General features: G+C 40.6%; 1 protein-coding gene across 1 annotated transcript in view; it reads left to right on the top strand.

The window, feature by feature from the left end:
* Col19a1 (collagen type XIX alpha 1 chain) overlaps positions 1-19,044 on the top strand; it is a 331,952-nt gene that overhangs the window by 308,235 nt on the left and 4,673 nt on the right. The window contains exons 44-48 of the mRNA XM_036167742.1: positions 270-305; positions 632-676; positions 2,434-2,604; positions 5,132-5,198; positions 14,819-14,947. Coding sequence (XP_036023635.1) covers positions 270-305; positions 632-676; positions 2,434-2,604; positions 5,132-5,198; positions 14,819-14,947 — 448 coding nt within the window. The remainder of the gene's footprint in view (positions 1-269; positions 306-631; positions 677-2,433; positions 2,605-5,131; positions 5,199-14,818; positions 14,948-19,044) is intronic.

The raw sequence follows: 19,044 nt of genomic DNA, 5'->3' as shown, positions 1-19,044 counted from the left end.
GTTGTAAACTCATCCTTACCTTCTTCACTGTGTATACGAAGATGCTGGTGCTAATCAGATGGAGTAAGTTCCCGAGCCTAGTCAATGGAACCAGGAAGTGGCAATCCAGAATTCAAACTCAGGGCTGCATGACTGCACTGATTTTATATTCTGTTTTGCCATGAAGACTCACCAAGGTGTCTGAAGAAATATGTAACGTATTTTTTTGTGTGTGTTTAACTGTGACTGTATGCAGATATGGGATAGAAATACTGTTTTTATCTTTTTAGGGCATAAATGGAAAAGACGGATTACCAGGTGCTCAGGTATGGGGAAAAAAATTCTATTTTAAATAGTATGAATTCTTTTGTTTGTTTGTTTTTTGTTTGTTTGTTTGAGACAGGGTTTCTCTGTGTAGCTTTGTGCCTTTCCTGGAACTCACTCTGTAGACCAGGCTGGCTTCAAACTCACAGAGATCCACCTGCCTCTGCCTCTCAAGTACTGGGATTAAAGGCGTGCGCCGCCACCACCCAGCTGAATTCTTAAAATTTCTATTTCATAAGTGTATGCATCTCAGAACCATTTAGGTCAGTCGGACAGATGGAAAATCTTGGCAAACGGTGGATTTTTAGCATTTTCATCTGTTTTTCAGGGCATCATGGGTAAACCTGGAGACAGAGGACCCAAAGGAGAACGCGTATGTAATATCACTACTGTGGTCTCCGTTCACGTCTGTCTGATACAACTTTCCATCTCTTTAGCCACACAACAAAGCATGTAGACAACCTTGGTTCCCCAACATGAAATGGTCCGGACGTACGTGAAACAATATCAGGAATAGAATGTGACACTTAGGCAGGTCACAAGGAGGCTGTGCCTGTGAACTGGTCTTTGTACACTTGAGTCTGCTTTCCTCTTCCAGTTTGGAAAGTGTTATACCACCCTACTGTCTGAGACACATATGCCAACTATAACCACCACCCAAATTCTTCTTGCCAACTAAGGGATGTCTCACCCACAGTTTTACTGACACTTGGAGACAGATAAGTTCTTGTGGGGTTTGGCTATCTAGTATATTGCAGAATATACTCAACTCTCACTACCCAGACATCACTAAATGCCTACCGGGGAGCAAAATCGCCCAGGCTGAGAACCACTGGCCCACGGGAACACTAAGTGGAGGACGGAAACTGGGAGGAGGGAACTAAATGTGGAGTGACACACAGTCGTGAGCTGCACTTCTGCTAGAACTCTGTGGGCTGCCGGTGCCACTACTGAAACTGACTAGCATTTTCTGTACGGAATCTCCTAGTAGGACCCCTGTCCCTGATGCAAGCTACTCAAGCCTTGTTACTTCACATAATCCTATCTAGGGCTGATCTTACGTTTGTGGCCATGTATGTGTTTGTGTACTGATGTCTAATTTATTGAGGTTTTTTTTTTAATTGTTACACAGTAATTCATAACAATGGAAGGAAGTATGAAAAACAAGATAACATAAACTTAAGAAGAGAAAATCTTCCAGGAAAACTCACACAGGGATGGGATAAGCATTGCTATTTTGAACATCCTGCAATCTTTCACTCTTATGTCTAGTGGACACATATAATCAATACAAAATATATCTTCTTTTGAAGTCAGATTGACAATGTATTGTAAACATTTTTCTACTGGCAATACACAGTGACGACATATGACTTCCCTAGTTCTCTTTTTCTAAAAAGTTATTTTCTCTCCAGTTTTCTTAATAACAAATACTACAAGCATCTTTTTTTAGAAAAAAAAACTAATTTTTAAAAAAATTATGTGATGGCAGAGAACAACCTATATGAGTCAGTTCTCTGCCTCCACCTTGTAGCCTGTGTGGATTAAATCCAGGACTTCGAGTATGGGGATGGGTGCCATATGCCATTTTGAGGGTTGAAATGACAATGGGTGATGGGTGTTGATCCCCGAATGCATATGCAAACCTATGTAAAATGCAAGTCTAAAATAAACTCCAAAGAATCTAATAAGGACCAAACCAAAATGCGGAGGGGGGAGAACTGTATGATTTAGAGCAGGTTTTGAGTTTTTCCAGGTGAAGAGTCTCAGAGATGTGCTCCTGTTGGCAATTTCTTTTTGTAACTACAAAAGAGACCCAGGCCTGGAGTGACAGTGACATCATTCTAGACTGAATGAAGACAGCTATCCTTGTCACTAAGATCTGCTTGCTTAGCGCTTCCAGGGGGCAGACATTGTTTTAAGCATATTACTTGGGTACATTCATTTCTCAACATTGCCCTAGCTAGGAGGATAGTATTAACATTCCCACATGCTAAGGGTACAACTGGGGTATGGGGTAGCAGTATATAACACAAGGATTCACAGTAAATGAATGCTAGTTTGGACCCAGGATTTTACTATTAACCACAGCATTACCAGAAAAAGTGACTCATTTTTCTCCCCAAACAGGGTGATCAAGGGATTCCAGGAGACAGAGGTCCACAAGGTGAACGTGGAAAACCAGGCCTTATGGGCATGAAAGGAGCTATAGGTCCTGTGGGGCCACCAGGAAGCAAGGGCTCTATAGGGTCACCTGGCCACCAAGGCCCTCCAGGCTCTCCAGGCATCCCTGGCACTCCGGTAAGTGGAGCCCCTGGCTCATGCTGTCCATATATCTGTTTATAATGAAAGAAACGCCAGTCCTTTTTACATGTATAAAACAAGCTTGTCTGCACCATGATTTAAAGTTATGTGCCAGGTCTGCTGTTGACACCTCCATTACATCCTAGATCTTCACAGCTATAAACTCATCTGTTTAGAAATATAGGAGCAGAGTTGCCTTGACTGACATGAAAGCATTATTAAGAGGGCCAAACCCAGGTCTGGCTGACTCCAAATCATTGTTTGGTTTGGCTTGTTGTATGGGTTTGGCTGTGTTTAGTGTGATTGGGGGGTGGGGATTTGAGACAGGATCTTGTGGTATAGCCCAGACTGGGCTGGAACTCAAGATCCTCTGGCCTCAGCCTCCCAAGTGCTGGGATTGTAGGTGTATACCAACACACATACCCAAACCATGGTTTTACAATAGTATCTATAGTTGCTCTTACACAACCATACACATCTATTTTACCCTGAGAGTCTGTTCAGTTGGCCACTGGAACAAGTGTGCCCTGAACAGTGCTTTGGAATAGGAATGATGTAAGCCAAGACACTTAAAGCAGCCCTTATCTTATTAATAGTTCAGAAGAGTGGTCGGTGGCCATTCAGCTGAGGAGTTCTGAAAATTTCTGTGGCAGGAACAAAGGAGGACCTGGGGATGAAGTAGGAGGTTAAAGACCTACTTTCCTCAAACCAGCCCAAAGCAGGGCATTCCCTCAGTCTTCCTACTTCTTTATTTTTACCTCCTTCCTAAACTGGGAAACCTGCAAAACTTGACACCAGTGTCACTTTCTATTATGAGACTGTTCATTCAAGTTCATTTTTCCCTCCTCCACTCTTCCCAGAGTCTCCCCACCTCCCTACCCACCCAACTCACCCAATTTTATGTTCTTCTTTCTGTGTCTCTCTCTGTCTCTGTCTCTGTCTCTGTCTCTCGCTTTCTCTCTCTCTTTCTCTCTGTCTCTCTCTCAAAAAAAAGAGATTAAGAGACAAAAAAAAAAATCAAGACACAAAAAAGTGCCACAAAAACAAAAATCAAAGCAAATAGGGGAAAAAAAGACAAAAATGCTCAAACAAAGCAAAAAATAAATTAATAAGAAGAAATCCACACAAATACCTTTGAGTTTGTTTTGCATTGGACAACTACTTCTGGGCATGCAGCCTGCCCAGGACCCTGGAGTGTAGTTGCCCATTGACACCCCATTAAAGAAAACTGCTATTTCTCTTTGCCAGCAGGTATTAACTGCAGATAGCTTCCTGGTTAGGGGTGGGACCAATGTGCACTTCCTTTTCTCAGTGCTTCCATTCAAGTCCATTTTTCCCATGCACGCTGAAGACCAGGTAACAGCGCTGACGATAGAAATCAGCCCCTTATAAATAAGGACATCACATTGTCTTCTTTCCTCTTGCATTCGAAATGAGTGGATTGTCATGAGTGGATGAGCTCACAGCATTACCACTGCATATACAGGCGTAATATGCAAACATGATGAAGGAATGATGGAGGGCTCACCAAACAGGGACTTTTCCAGATGGACAACTGCCTGATTTGTGGGAATAACTGGGGCTAGGTCTGAAAATCACATTGCATGGAAATTTCCCACAGATCTTTCAAGTCCCTCACCTGGTCACATCCCATTGGGCTTTGTCATGTGTTTCTCAGAGTGTGTGCTTGCCAATGGAGGGAGTCCCTACATCACAGCTTCTAATGTGTGTCATGTTGTCTTCATTGCCGTACGAGAAGCCTCAGAAGATAACTATGCCTACAAAGAACAGTACTGAAATACTTTCAAATCCTGGCCATCTTAAAGTGATAGATCCCTTCCGAAAATATCAAAGTATTTCAATAAAACATGGCTGTTATGAATGTGGGTTATTGTCAAAGGATTAAGCATTCAGCTGACACCATTTACATACTTGCAATTACCAGGCATCTCAGGCATTTTCTATTAAAAATTTGGCTATGGGCTGGAGAGATGGCTCAGCCACTGAAGGCTAGGTTTACAACAAAAAACATTTGGCTAATATATTTATATTAATATGTAAGTTACATGTTATATTATGGCAAATCATGAGAAAAAATATTTTATAGAATAATCCTGCAACAACATGATGTCAGTTGCTGTAGACTTTACTAACATCCAGGGGTGGGCTACATGTTCAGTTGTGGTTGGTTATTAACACCATCATGTTGTTTGGGCCTTTTAAATTTATGTAATAAAGTGACAGAAACTGTATGTCCTAATTGTCTATAGCCACATTTCTCCATTCACGGGAGCAATATTAGCATCACTGGTTGTAATCCCAGACCACAGCTTATAAAGCAACTATGAATTTCAGCTTATCCTAGCATTTGATCGAACAGTATTTATTGCCCAAACTAGTGCACAGCCAGCAGCATTTTGCTTGACAAATGTGTATTGACAAAAGTATGCCAAACCCAGCATTTCTGTTCCTTATCCATGGGCGCTCTGCTTTCTTTTAATGGACATTCTTTTTCCTCCCTTAGGCGGATGCTGTTTCATTTGAAGAAATAAAAAAATACATTAACCAAGAGGTCCTAAGGATTTTTGAAGGTTAGGTTTGCTTTGTAATACTTCCAAATTTTTCCCTAGTCTCCACTTCCCGTCCCCTCATGGGGAATCCCCCCAGTGACATTCTTGAAAGATGACTCCATGGCAGCATCTTAGGAGGCCCATTAGGTGGAAAGGCAGCTCCTTTGGACAGAAGTGTCTTCCTTATGCTGAGTTAAATTTCCTCTTTAAACTTCCTTTCCTCGCCACTTGTCTATAAAACAACACAGGTAAAGTGCCTTCTGTTGGTGTGACTGTCTTCCAAATATTTCAATACCCATCCCATCCATCTTCATTTTTCTCCTCCGTGGAGTAAGTATGTCCAGCTCCCCAATCCCTGTCACCCTGGGGTGGGGGCGGGGGGTGCTTAATTTACCTGTGTGTGTTTTAACCAAAGTGGGTTACTGTGTCTTTTGATCTATACCAGGGTCAGCAAACTAAAGACTCCCAGCCACACCCATCTGCTACCAATGGACTTTTATGTGGCCTACAAGCTGAGAATGGTTCTTACATATTTGTTAGAGGTCTCCCATCCTCATTTTTTCTAAGATCAAAGTGACACATTAAAATGACCTAGATTTGGATCTGACTTCTAATAAAGTGGTTTGGGGTACAGTCATACTTCTTTTCGTATTTCTCCAGTGCTTTCAGGCTATAGGTAAAGAGTTGAACAGATGTGACAGATATCACGTAGCTAACAAAAAAATAAATATCCACTTTCTGACTCTTTTTAGAGTAAGTTTGCCTACCCTGGCTCTAGATGTTTAAGCCCAAGTTAGCTTTGTTTTTAAAACAAAACAAAACAGTGTCTCATACATCCCATGCTGGCCTTGAATTTTCTCTATGTATTTTGAGGTTGGCCTAGAACTCCTGATGTTCCTGCCTCCACGTTGCAAGTGCTGAGATTACAGGCATATACCAGCATACCTAGGTTACTCATGCTTTTCTGGGGCTGAAACCCTGGACTTGATGCATGTTGGTGAACACTCTACCAGCTGAGCCACATCCCCAGGCCATCACTGCTTCTGTGGGGCAGTTAAACCTTGCTGGTCATTCATGGTGAGTCATCAGTGAACAGCATGGTTCTTCCCTCTGAAAACCTTTCAAAAGAGTTCCTCATTGAGTATTATTTGAAAAACATTACACAGGTGAAATTTTGTTTGCTATTATTAAACTTCAAGTGGCTTTAGTGGTAGAGCACTTGCCTGAAATGTCTAAGGCCCTGGGTTTGTCTTCCAGCACAAATAAATAAATAGATAGATAGATAGATAGATAGATAGATAGATAAACAAATCAATAAAAACAAAATCAAATAGAATTCATTCAAGTAACTTATGTTCTGACATTGGTCTAAACTGAAAATATTGTTTAGAATATTTGTGGAAGGTAAGATGGCTGACACTTACAGCTTTGAGTCATCCCTAATGTCCAAGCACGTTTTCATTCTAGTTGTTGATGGAAATGTTGAATTTAAAAGTCAAGAGCTAGACTGACAGAATGGCTCAGTGGGTAGAGGTGTTTGCTGCCAAGCCTGACAACCTGACTTCCAGCTCTGGGACCCACATGGTGGAAGGAGAGAACTTATTCCTGCAAATTGTCCCCTAACCTTGGCACACCTGCCGTGCATATACACACACTATGAGAATAATAATAAATAATAAAATCATAGTAATAGTGGTAATACAATGTAATTGTTTAAAATGTTAAGGTGAATCAAGGCTTGGGCCTTTCTAAATGTTATCAGATTCCTTCTGCACACTTATAAGTCATCTATTAATCTATCATTCATTGAACTTTGACTTTATTTATTTATTCTAAAATCTGCTCTAGATCTGTTTGCAAGGATGTCACATGGTTTTGCCCAATGAATCGCTAAAGTCACAATCATTCCCCTCAACTGTAAGATTCACAAAGTGGAAATTACCTGTTTTCAAGCAAAGAAAACTACATTGGATCTCATGGCTCCTACCTCCTTCACTAGTAAGCACCATAAGCTAGAAGCAGGGTAGAAGGTTTTGTAAGGCACGAGAACACAAAATATCCTAATTCAGCGTTTTGTTATAATTATTTTCAGTACTAATTTCCATTAGAGACTGAAATCTCACTGCTTGGATGTGAATTATCCTGTTTCACTTGAGCAGTGGAGAGAGAGAGAGCAGTGTCACACAGACAAGAATATTTTAATGAGATTATAAATTCATGTTGTTCCTTTACGTTTTTTCTTTTTCTCCACTACCTGTCTTTACCTTGCCCGAAGTGATAATTTATTAGAATAATTTCTTACTTACTTATGAGCTAACAGTGTTCTTTTTAACTTTAACATTGTACTTAAATTTGCAAATTTTCTTTTCTTTTTGGTCTTATGGCCCTTGAATCAAGCACCATGGAATAGATGCTAATTTTTCTCACCAAAAAATTTATTTCTCTTAACAAGCACTCTTTAACATTCATCTCTCTGGAGGGGAGCCTTGTCATACGCCTCAGGGGACAAAGAATATGGACAGCAGCAAATTTTTCAGGTCTCAGTGTAAATGAAAATGTCCAAAATATACTTTAAAATTTAAGAAAATACCAGAAAACCATTCAGCTAAGTGTGGGGCCCTTCTGATGGTGGAAGCCTTTGTTACTATATAGGTGCCATGTCCATGAAGCAAGCACTGAACCCACAACATGTTCATCTGCAGTTGGCTGGAACTATGCAAAGGGAAACACCGAGAAATACATTTTTTTTTTCATTGCAATCCAAAGCTCTCTTCTTACTTCTAATTTCTACAGACACTGCTGTCATTGAAAACCCTTTATCTCAGGAATGAGATTCTGAAATGCAATTTCTTAAAGATTCTTCTTCTCAACATATTTAATAGTTCAGTAGTTAAGCCAACTGGACATTAATTAATAGTCACAGAAGCTGGGCTGGAGAGATGACCCAGTGTTAAGGGTATATTCTGCTCTTGCAGAGAACCCAAGTTTGGTCCCCAGCCCCCACATCCTCACAAGCACCGTTAATTCTAGTTCCAGAGGATAGTATTCTCCTTTCCTGCCTCCAAGGGCACCTGCTCTCGTATATACACATAATTTCAAAATAAGAATAAATCTTCTTTTAAAAGTGGATGTCAGAAACTACAACCCAGTATTATCAGAAAAAGAAAAACGTCAAGATATAGCAGGCATCGATTTTGTAAGTCCAGTGCACACTGTAAAGATGTGACCCATGCCTGGGTGTCAGCCAGGGAAATACCCAATTGCGACCCCTTGAAGAGGGCTCGAGGCTGCCCACACTCAACCACTGTGTGGCTACTCCCACAAACAGCTATGGGTCTCCTCAAGAAACTCAGGGGATTGGTTTGAGGCAAAATCACCTGACTTGTACTGTGTTCTTTGGGTTTCTGCCTCACCCCTGAGTTGTCCCCATCAGAAAGTTGACAGGTATGGAGTCTTCCCCCATGTCTCTCCCACTGCCTCTCACTTAGGGTCCCAGTGAATGGCAGGACATTCTAACCTCGAGACAGCTTGTTTACCTCCAAAGCCACCTTAAAAGTACCTTGGCCTCAAGATGGTTTTCTAAAAAGGCCCAAAGGAAATCTTTCTCTTGAAATTTCTGCATACCAGTTCCACATGTGCTCTCCCCTCTCCTGGGAGCTCTGCAGACAGCAGCCGGGCAAATCGGTCTTCTCCCAGACAGAATGCACCCGAACTTACAGTGCAGCCATTTAGCACTTACATTAATTTGCCCTCAAACCACTTCTATTCAGTCCATTTGATTTTTTCCACCCAGAAGCCACCTCTTCCATGCCTGAACACCATTTTCCAGGTAGAAAAAATGCAAAACTCCATTTCCACAAATCACGGTGCTGTAAGGTCAGTTTCCTTTTCCACAAAGCCTTCTCTCTAAATGAAGAGATTAATTGTCACATTTTAAAGCAGTCTCAGAGAACTAGCACAGTACAGTAAGTACTGGGGTTCAGTCACACATATCCACAGCCTGTTTTCTTAGCAGTTTCATTAGAGGTGTCGGTGTGGGCTTCTGCAGTCTCCCCACAAACTTCTGCCTGTCCACAGCCTCAGGAAGGGTCCTCCCTCTTCAGCAGGAGCCCACGGTGGTCCTTAGGAAGTCCTGCTTTATTCATGTCCGGGTGGCTCCTCCTGTGAAAGCCTACACCAGAACCTAGGTTTTGAGCTCTCCTCCAGGGATTTATCAATCCCCCTCAAACTTCTTAGGTGAGCCTCACAGGCTTTTCACCTTGGGCTATCCTCCAGGATGCCCTGTCCTTCAGCATGCTAAATGTTTCTTCCCAAACCCAAAAATTGGAGGGAGGCAATTCTCCATGATCTCAAAGCTGGGTTCCAATTGAATCATGGTACACAAGTATGCATTCACTCTATAGTTAGATTAAATTCCCACTTTGATTGGCCAATATGTCAAGGAATTTTTGCCAGCAGGGTAACCACACAGGGCAGAGACAGATGTCATCCACGGGATTTGGCTTAGCATCTTTTGTCCTTGTGAGGACTTAGCAGCTGCCAATCATGCTATCCACATGAATCAAAGTCTTAGCATATCAGAGAGCATAGATTTTGCTTATATGCCTCACTTTATAATACTTGAGCCTTTGCATCTATATGAAAAAACAAAAACCTATGAAGTAGTGTATACTAACTAGCAGACTCTTTCCATTCTTTAAACCTTCAAAGCCCAATTCTGCAACTGAGGGAAAACAGGAAGATTAGGGTTATTTCTGCCTTTGGATTCCAGTGTTCAGGAAACCTGTGTTTTCTCCATTTTCACATATATTTCACATACATATACATGAATGAGTATAATATATTATACCATTCTCCTATTTCAAGGTAACATCTCTTTTCTCTCTGTAACTGTGTATATAGTTATGTATTTATTTTACATTTTAATGAAAATACATCTACCTCGCCTGGCAGTGGTGGTACACACCTTTAATCCCAGCACTCGGGAGGCAGAGCCAGGTGGATCTTTGTGAGTTCGAGGCCAGCCTGGTCTATAGAGCGAGATCCAGGACAGGAACCAAAACTACACAGAGAAACTCTGTCTCAAAAAAAGAAAAAAAGAAAAAAGAAAAAGAAAATATAGCTAACTCACTTTTTCCCTTCCTTTTCCTCCCCCAGACCCTCCTCCTTTTAGAAAGGGACCCCTTAGTCACTGGGGCTCGGGAAGGGACCCATTAGTCGCTGGGGCTCGGGAAGGGACCATCTACCTACTTTTACTTTAGTTTTTGATCTATTTGCTGTTTTAATCCATACCTTTGCCTCCCTTCCAAAGATAACTTGTACCCCATCTGAGTCTCTAGAGTTTGCATTTTTAATTTGTTGGGTTTCTGTTTTCAGTAGAAAGTCTCAGTTTTCCTGATTTTTAACCAAGACAAATATCCCTCAGCTATCTGACCTCAGCTTCCAAAATCGTGTTGCTACATTTTTCCTTTAGACTCTCTTCATTCTTGAGTTTTATGACATTAAAAAAATCTTCGTTATTTTTCGAGCATTCACAGGAGACTTAAAGCAGATGCGTGTGTTCAGTCCACTGTCTTTACCTATGACAGCATTTCAAAGCAACATTCTTTATAAAGACTGTAAACAAATATAGCAATACAAACTACAAAATAAATGAATCCATAATATGTAATAACAAATAAAATGAAGCTGGGAAATAATTCAGATATCACAAGAAATTTTTGTTGCATTGTCCCATAGGGGGAAAAAAAAACTGCATGTAATTTTAGTTTCTGTGATTAAAAGACATGTGGGAAAGCCATGGAAAATGATCCAAAAAGTGATTTCCAGAACAGATTAGTAATCCTGTGAATGAAAATTCTTTAACCTTAAGGCTAAAAGATAACAATGCTATCAAGTAATGGGGACTGCCCTTAATCCAGCAGGTAACTAATGCTTCTGTAATGGAGTATTAAAGAAAATAGGATGAATTGAGGGCAAGTCAACATGTGAATGGGCATTAGGAGAAAAGACTTGTTTTTCTCTGAAAAAATAAGCTACAAATTCTATTTGTGGAACAAAAGACAGGCGAGGACTGGGAGACACCTGAATGTCCCTTACTTCTTCCATTAATGTTAATGTCTGCATCGTCACTGGGACTTCTTTCTCCAGGGAAGCTGAGCCCTCAGTCTATTAGGCCCGTGGCCCTTGTGACCGCCAGCTCTTGTTCTGCCCAGGCAGCAGGAATATGAATGTTTTATGTACACCTCTTCTAAAGTCTTTCATTTTCTGCCTCATTAGAAGGCAGAGCCAAAAAACCAGTTTACATGACTAAGGAGCCCTGAAAACAGAGGGAAGGCAATTAAAAATACAGGCCTTCTCAATTCATTCAGATGCTAAGAAACTATTAGTTTCAATTATAGAGCATTATTAGGGTAGGGTGCAGAAGAGGCAATTAGCTTATGCTAAATTACTGTTTCTTAGTGTAGCTGAAAGCCAGTTCATTTACAGCTGGAAGTAATTGTTTAAAATAATTGTGTTCTGGTAAAATTATATTTAAAAAAAAAATAAAAACTCCCCAAACGAAGTACTTGTAAATTTACTTCATGCGTTAAAGAGAAAAAATTAGGGTGGCAAATATTTGTTTAGGCATTAACAGTAGTAAACATGTTTCATAACATTTATTTATTGGTGTGTGTTCACACACATACCTATGTGTGTTGGCACATGTGCCACAGCATGTGTGGAGGCCAGAGGGAAATTTGTAGGAGTCAGGGCTCTCCTCCTATCATGGGGGTCCCAAAAATTGGACTCAAGCAGCCAGGGTTAGTGCCTAGCACCTTTCCAAGCTGAGCTAACTTAGCCGAAAGTAAGCCTCACAAATGAAATCATTTGAATCACTAAGATAATTTTGGTTTGTTTGTTTTTTAAAATAAATTGCATGATGAGGAGAAACATGAACATTTCTTCTTATCATGACAAGACTATACCCTCTTCTAGTTTTTTATTTCAAAAATTAATCACCCATATATTAGATTTTTTATAATGTCAATGTATAACATATAAGCAAAACAAGTTTAAAGAGTCCAGTGGCAGATTTTATTTATAAGTGAATTCATGATTTTCTCAAAATGAATTCCAGACTAAAATACTGAGTATGCTCTTGAGATAAAATTTAACTGAACGATGCTCCATATGAAATTAATAACAAACGACTCAATAGTGACAAGAAATGTTGACAGATTTCTTGACTGGTGTCTCAAACTGAGCTGAAGATGATCAGCGGTTTTGGAATAGTTTGAGACACCAGATTAGAAATGTCCTTTATAATATATGTGTCCATTTAAAAACATGATAATAGTTCTTATGTCTAAAATGGTCAGTTTAAATGACTGAATTTCATAATTCCAGGACAAGAGTAATTGGTGACAAAGTCCACACTTCCTAATGCAAAGTCCTGCTACAGAGAATGTTTAGCCAGGTGTGGTCAAGTCACAGCTGGAAGCCTAGGAGTTCAAGACTAGCCTGGATAGCATGAGACCCTGAATCAAAGAACTATATTTTTACTTAAAATAAAGAATGCTCATTTAACTTAGTTAATAATATATTTGTTCAGAAGTTAATTTTAAATAGAAAATTCTTATGCATCTTTTCATATTATAGTCTTTGAAATTTTTTATGGTTCTTTTAAGTTTCATTATACATCAATTTTCTTGTTTCTTCTTGTATGTGTGGGTGTCCTACACCTGTGTGCAGAGCAGGAACTGGTTGGCTGGAGTATGCCCCATGTGACAAAATACATGTGCAAAAGCCATAGAGGATGTCAAATGTCCTCTTCTACCACCCTCCATCTTATTCCCTATGACATGCTCTGTCACTGAACCTAGATTTTGCTTTCTCGACTAGGCTGATCTCTAGAAGACCAAGTGTTCTTTCTGTCTTGTCCTCTAACCTTCACAGCTTTTACAGGAGTGCCAAGGATCTGAACTTGGGTTCATATGCTGGCGCCACAGTCACCCTTACCCACTGAGTCATCTTCCTGGTCCCAGCATGCTAACTCTCAGCATTGCATACTTGCTTTCATCTCAAGGAATCATGACATAAGTAACTGTCTAAGACTTAGTAGTTACATCCACTGGACCAACTCCAAAGGTGCTTTCATGAGCTGATGATGAGCCCCTGAGAGGGTCTGTTCAGTTAATGTTCTCTGTCATCACTGGGCACTTTCTTCAGGACCCGTAGACACAGTGTTGTGCTCCAAGCAGTCTGTAAAATGAATAAATGACCATGCCTATGATGTGCCCCTTGGGAAAGCATCTTCCATTAGGAAGTACTTAATTCGTAAAGATGTATCCCTCAGTGCTTAACAAAAATATGGAATGTATTTACCTGTTTTTCTGAATGACATAGATAATGTACCCATTGCCTGTAATTTGCGTTCTCTGTTCCAGTGTTTCTTAGGCTCACAGCGACACGCAGAAACATGTTTTATGTTTTTACTGCTGCCACTAAAATTCAGAGAGACGCTTCTCATCTGCAGCAATGCTGAATATGTTTTCCTTCTACAAAATTAGATATCCTTCCTCCTACCAACCTGATTGAACAAATGACTCACTCACTGCAGATACAACCAGAAAATGCACAAAAATGAGGGTAACATAGGCTTCCTTCCTTAAAAAGTAAAAGTTACTTGTGACATTTTTTCCTACTCTAGAGCTTAAATGGTGAAATGAAGCCTATGACAGTCTTTCAGTAACTAAATGTCCCTGCTAAAAATGCAGTGTTATTTAAGTCACCTGCAACATGAGTCACCTGTCGTCATGTAAGAAAACATAATTCCTGTAAATGTTAGTGAATTGGAAGAGTATATACCCATTAGTTCACATGACCTGTGGGTCCACAACTCGAAGGGTTGTGTAGTCATATGGCTCTCCCACTAAATCTGGAGTAAGGTCACAGATAGGACTCTGGTCAGCAGTGGGTCCTATCATTTTAATACTTGCCAGGGAAGGTGGGCATCTCCAAATTCACTAACAGTGCTGTCACAGGGCAACATCACATGAGTGATCTCAGTGCGCATTCCGTGTCCACAGACTTCCTCCAGGGTGAGCCACTGAGCAGCAACTGCAAAGCTCTTCTATAAACAAGTCTTTCCAGTTACTGATCGTCCATTCTGCTTTTGCTTTTGCTTTTCATAAGAAAAGTCAATCCAGTCATGACTCAAAACACAGGGATTGGGTTCTAACCATAATTCCATCTATGCCAGAATCTTCAGACAAATGACTAGATGTCAAATGACTGCACATTCAACACATGGCAAGAAAATGTCTTACGTTTATTCTGAAAACAGTGAACCAAAGTTTTCTCCACAAGGCAAAACCAAGTTAATTAGTCAAGAGTTCTGGCCACTCCACTGCTGGGTTCCAGGAACACTAGTAATTTCTAGACACTCTGAGCAATCCAGCTGCCCTCCTTCTTTCTCCAAACAAATTCATGCAATGGATTCTATGCTCTATCAAAAACACAGCAATCAGAACTTGGTATATTATATGTGCTTAAATCAGTAATTGAATTTCTTTCAACTTCTTATAAGAATATTTGGAAATACTTGGACATAAAGACCCTTCCGTCTCATGATGTATCTTCTTCTTTCCTAAATGAAGAGAGGATGGCTGTGTTTCTATCCCAGCTTAAGCTGCCAGCAGCAATGTTATCTGCTCAAGCTCATGGGAGGCCTGGCCCACCAGGGAAAGATGGGTTACCCGGACCCCCAGGAGACCCAGGACCCCAAGGTAGGACTGCAAGTGTAATATTGTGCTTGCCAGATTTTTTAGCCTCAGTATTTATAACATGCTAATTGCAATTAAAATGTATATGTGTGATGTGTATAAAATGGCTTGTTATGAACTATCTTGTTAATACTTTATTTTCTAGTGATAAATATTATTACTACTTCAAATTTAAAACTGATATGTCTGGTACTTCGAGTTCATTTTAATAATATCCAGTCTTAAAATAAATGTGATGCTGTCCGCTGCTCTATCATTGTTATATAGGAATCCTGGGATTGTTTCTGTCTCCATCTCACGGTCAGGCAAGTGTCCTCTTCAGAGAATCTTAAAGAGACTGAAGACAGAGTCAGGAGATCTGCTACAAATAGTCATTTGGAGCTAACACCTAACTGGGGGGAGCTTAGAGTGACTATAGATTTGATTGTAGATGATAACTTTGAAAGCATAGACATCATCTTCTTTTCATTTGTATTCATTTCTGAGAATTTCATAAATGTATACAGTGAAATATAATGATATCGACACCCCATTTCCCCATCCAAGTATCCCCAAGACCCCCAAATTACTATCTTTTTTTTAAATACCTCGTTATGTCTAGTTAGCATTACCCAGAGGTGGCCTTCCTCTGGCACATGTAAGACTATCAGTGACCACACCCTCCATTAAGAGGAAGTGCTCCACCCCCAGAGCTAGCCACTGCCAATAGTTCCCAATAAAGGTCATCTACTCCATCTGTGCCAGAATCTTTGGATAGTTTGATCTTGGGTAATTATGATAACTTTGAACTTTAAAGGATACTTTGTATGGCTTCTAAAGTCTTTAAAGACAAACTTACATTGGAAAAAAAAGTATCCCACTGATGACAACTTGAGAGGACAAATGCTCTTCAATTTTGCTTAAGTTATTCTGACACAACTATTCTGTAAAAAAAAAATATGGTTAGCAGTCTGCAAACTGACTACATAGGTCTGCATTCATGTGATTAATGAATTCTGACAGAGAAATGCCAGATTTAATAAATATAAACCATGAGAAGCAAGATTAGAGAAACTGTAGCCCTGGGCATCTCAGCTACCACCAGAGTTATTCCTAAGCATCCTGGGAAGTTTACCTTGCTGGAGTTGAATCAAATTCTACTCCAGAATCCATTTTTAATTATCATCTATGGTGGGCTCCACTTGAGGACAGACAGTACAGCCCACATTCCCATGTTCCCATTTCCTATACACAGCATGGACAGAACAGCACACTAGAAAAACCATTCTTAGAACTAGCCACAAGGCCCCACTTCATGAAGAAGATGGACCCGCAGACACCAGGGAGCTGGTGGCCAGATTCTGGCTGAAGTCTATAATGGTTCCCACTCAGCCACAATGCTCTGCTAGCCTATAGAGGAAATGTGGGGCTTGGTAGCATACCCATAGACACTTCAGCTTGAGTCCCCTGGCTTAGTAGGGGCAGTTGCCTCTGGGCATTTGGATGCAGTCAGCACGGAGGTGGGGTAGCAGTAGAAACTGCTTCCAAGGCATGAGGCACTGTCAGCTACTGAAGACTTAGCAAGGAAGGACATTGCTAGTCTGAGTGGTGAGCCTCCCATGGTTGGAGTCTCAAGAGAAAGGACAGTTAGACCAAAGGCAGGGCAGTAGATAAAGACCCAGTATGCTGAGCTAGCTGATCAGAAGGTGAGAGCCATGCTATACCAATGGGCCATGCTGTAAGGAGCCTAACTGTGGGGATATTCTCACAGACTGATTATTGAAGACTGATCAGAATGTTTGCACAGATATAGATTTGTGGTCAGGGTTTAGTATCCAGTTCTAGCCACCTAAGCAGAGATACTTCACTCTTCTACAAAGATCAATATTTCCTCTGGTTGTTCTTGTCACTGATGAGGCTGCCCGGGTATACTTCCAGTCTACAACAGACAGCCCAGAAGGAGTAGCTGCCATGAAGCCCTCTTGCTAACCTCCAAACTCATGGTAAAAGAAAGCCTACTACGCCTGACTTGTTGTGAAAGACATGAGTCATGTGAAGTTAAATGGGAAATTAGCATAAGATTTGGCCTCTCCACTCAGTTTCAAAATCACTGCAGTTTTCTTAAATATCCATCTTCCATTTATCTTAGGTCAGGAGGTTTGACTCATAGTTGAAGAAAAGGGAAATATATAGATTCAGAGACAGCCTTCTGGTCACATACACTTTTATAGGGTAGTTATTATCTTTTATTCATTGAGTCTCTTCTAAAGTCAGAGTGTATGAGAGCTGGAAAGACCTTTAAATGCCAACTGAGCAGGTGATTCTCAAACCATATCAAGAATAAGCCCGGTGGATACCAGTAGAAAATTTTGGATAGATCCTTCAAACCTTTGTAGTCCAAAAGAACACACAAGATGGAAAATACAGTACAGTGACCTAATAAAACAGAGTTCCAACTGCTGTCACCTTTCCAACACATGCTCATAGCTCTAGATACCTTCCCAGGTGATGGGAAGCCAGTCTAGAAGGTTCTCACTCAGAGGCAATTCTAAGTCAACAATGTTAGTGAGGATTCTGAAAACAAGACTCATATTCACTACATAACCAACTGATCAAAAGATGGGAATCTTCCCTTATGCAAGAGATTTCTGTGGGTTTAGCCTGCTGCTGTGTGTACATTAGATTACAACTTCTAATAGAGATCTGAAGTGCGGTTCTTGAGTTTGAAGGATTTCCCCACATGATTTCCGGTTTTCTTTAAGATAAGTTCTACTAAAATGGACAAAACTTCTGTCCCACCAGAGTTTGTGACAACAAACACAATAGAAGCTGATGCATCTGCTTTGGTTTCCCTCATGGGGCTTCCAACAGTGAATAGCGCTTGACTGTGAGCTGTTGATTGACACTTCAACTCTGGAATGTTAAGTTTGCCCGAAATACAGCAGAAAAACAAATTTTGCAAAAGAAAATAAGATTTGTTTTAAAAGAATTTTTCTGATAGCCAGACTGTACTGATGACCCTAAAAGCCACAAAGAAATCTCATGGAAGAAGAGAAAGAAGGAGAGGGAGGAGAAGAAACAGATGAGAAGGTAGCAACCACTCTCTGATGTCTGCTGCTTCTCTGAGTGGGCATTAGAAATCTGGTAACCAGGAAATACGAGGTTCTCAGAGGCTGAAGCCACATATAAGCCTTCAATGCTCTTCTCTAGTCAACTTAAAAGGCAGGACAAAAGCAGCCAGGCTGGCCTTTAATGCTGGTGGCTGAATTAGCCCTCTTCATTGTGACGATTGAGGTTGACAAAAGGTCGAAGTACAGAAAGGGACAGGAAATGTGTCTGCTGAGTGTTGTCTCAGGATACATTGGCCACTTGGAATTCTGTCGAAGGGTAGCTCGCTCTTAAGAAATGCCTAAAGGACATATGAGTTCTTAACAGTACTTGTCAGCAAAGAAAGCCATTTTTAACTCAAATTAATTTGAAATATGCACCACAAAAGGGGTCCTTTTATCACCATCATTATCTTCATATGTTTAGTGAAGGGTTTAAAAAAATCAAAGACCTTGTAAAGTGTCCGGTGCTTTTTATGCAAAGCAGGATGCTGTAAAAGCAAGAATGAAATTGATATGAGGCCATGAGAAATGTGCCCAGGGGAGGCCATTCTCTTCTGAAGACTTACTAATGAAAACCCGTGGATGTTCTTCCAGTCACCCAGACTTCTTAAAGGACAGTGGATGCTTATTAGTGAAGATTCTGAAGGCAACCATTTTGTTTGTGTCCTCTGAGACTCTGGGGGGGGGGGGGAGGTGACTGATGTCTTGATAAAGTCAAAAGCACTTCTATAGAAATTTTTAGCCCTTCTGCAGAGCTGTGGATGTCACCTTCCACCGTGCATGGAGAAAACATTGCTCAGTGTTCTGTCGCTCCTGGAAGGGGTCTCTGATACAGGGCCCGATTGCCACAGCTCAAGAGCAACAGGCCTGAAAAACCTAATCCAGCTACATTCTTCCAGAGAAATGATGACAAACTGCCCTAACAAACCCCTTCTTGGCTGAACTTTTGGAAGAATTTTCCAAAATGTTGATATTTTCAAGAAGAAAAGTTGATTAAAGCCTTGAGAAATA

This window comes from Onychomys torridus, chromosome 18 (genome assembly GCF_903995425.1).
Source record: "Onychomys torridus chromosome 18, mOncTor1.1, whole genome shotgun sequence".
Taxonomy (NCBI): domain Eukaryota; kingdom Metazoa; phylum Chordata; class Mammalia; order Rodentia; family Cricetidae; genus Onychomys; species Onychomys torridus.
The sequence above is the reverse complement of the archived record's forward strand: the minus strand, read 5'-3'. Positions and strand labels throughout refer to the sequence as shown.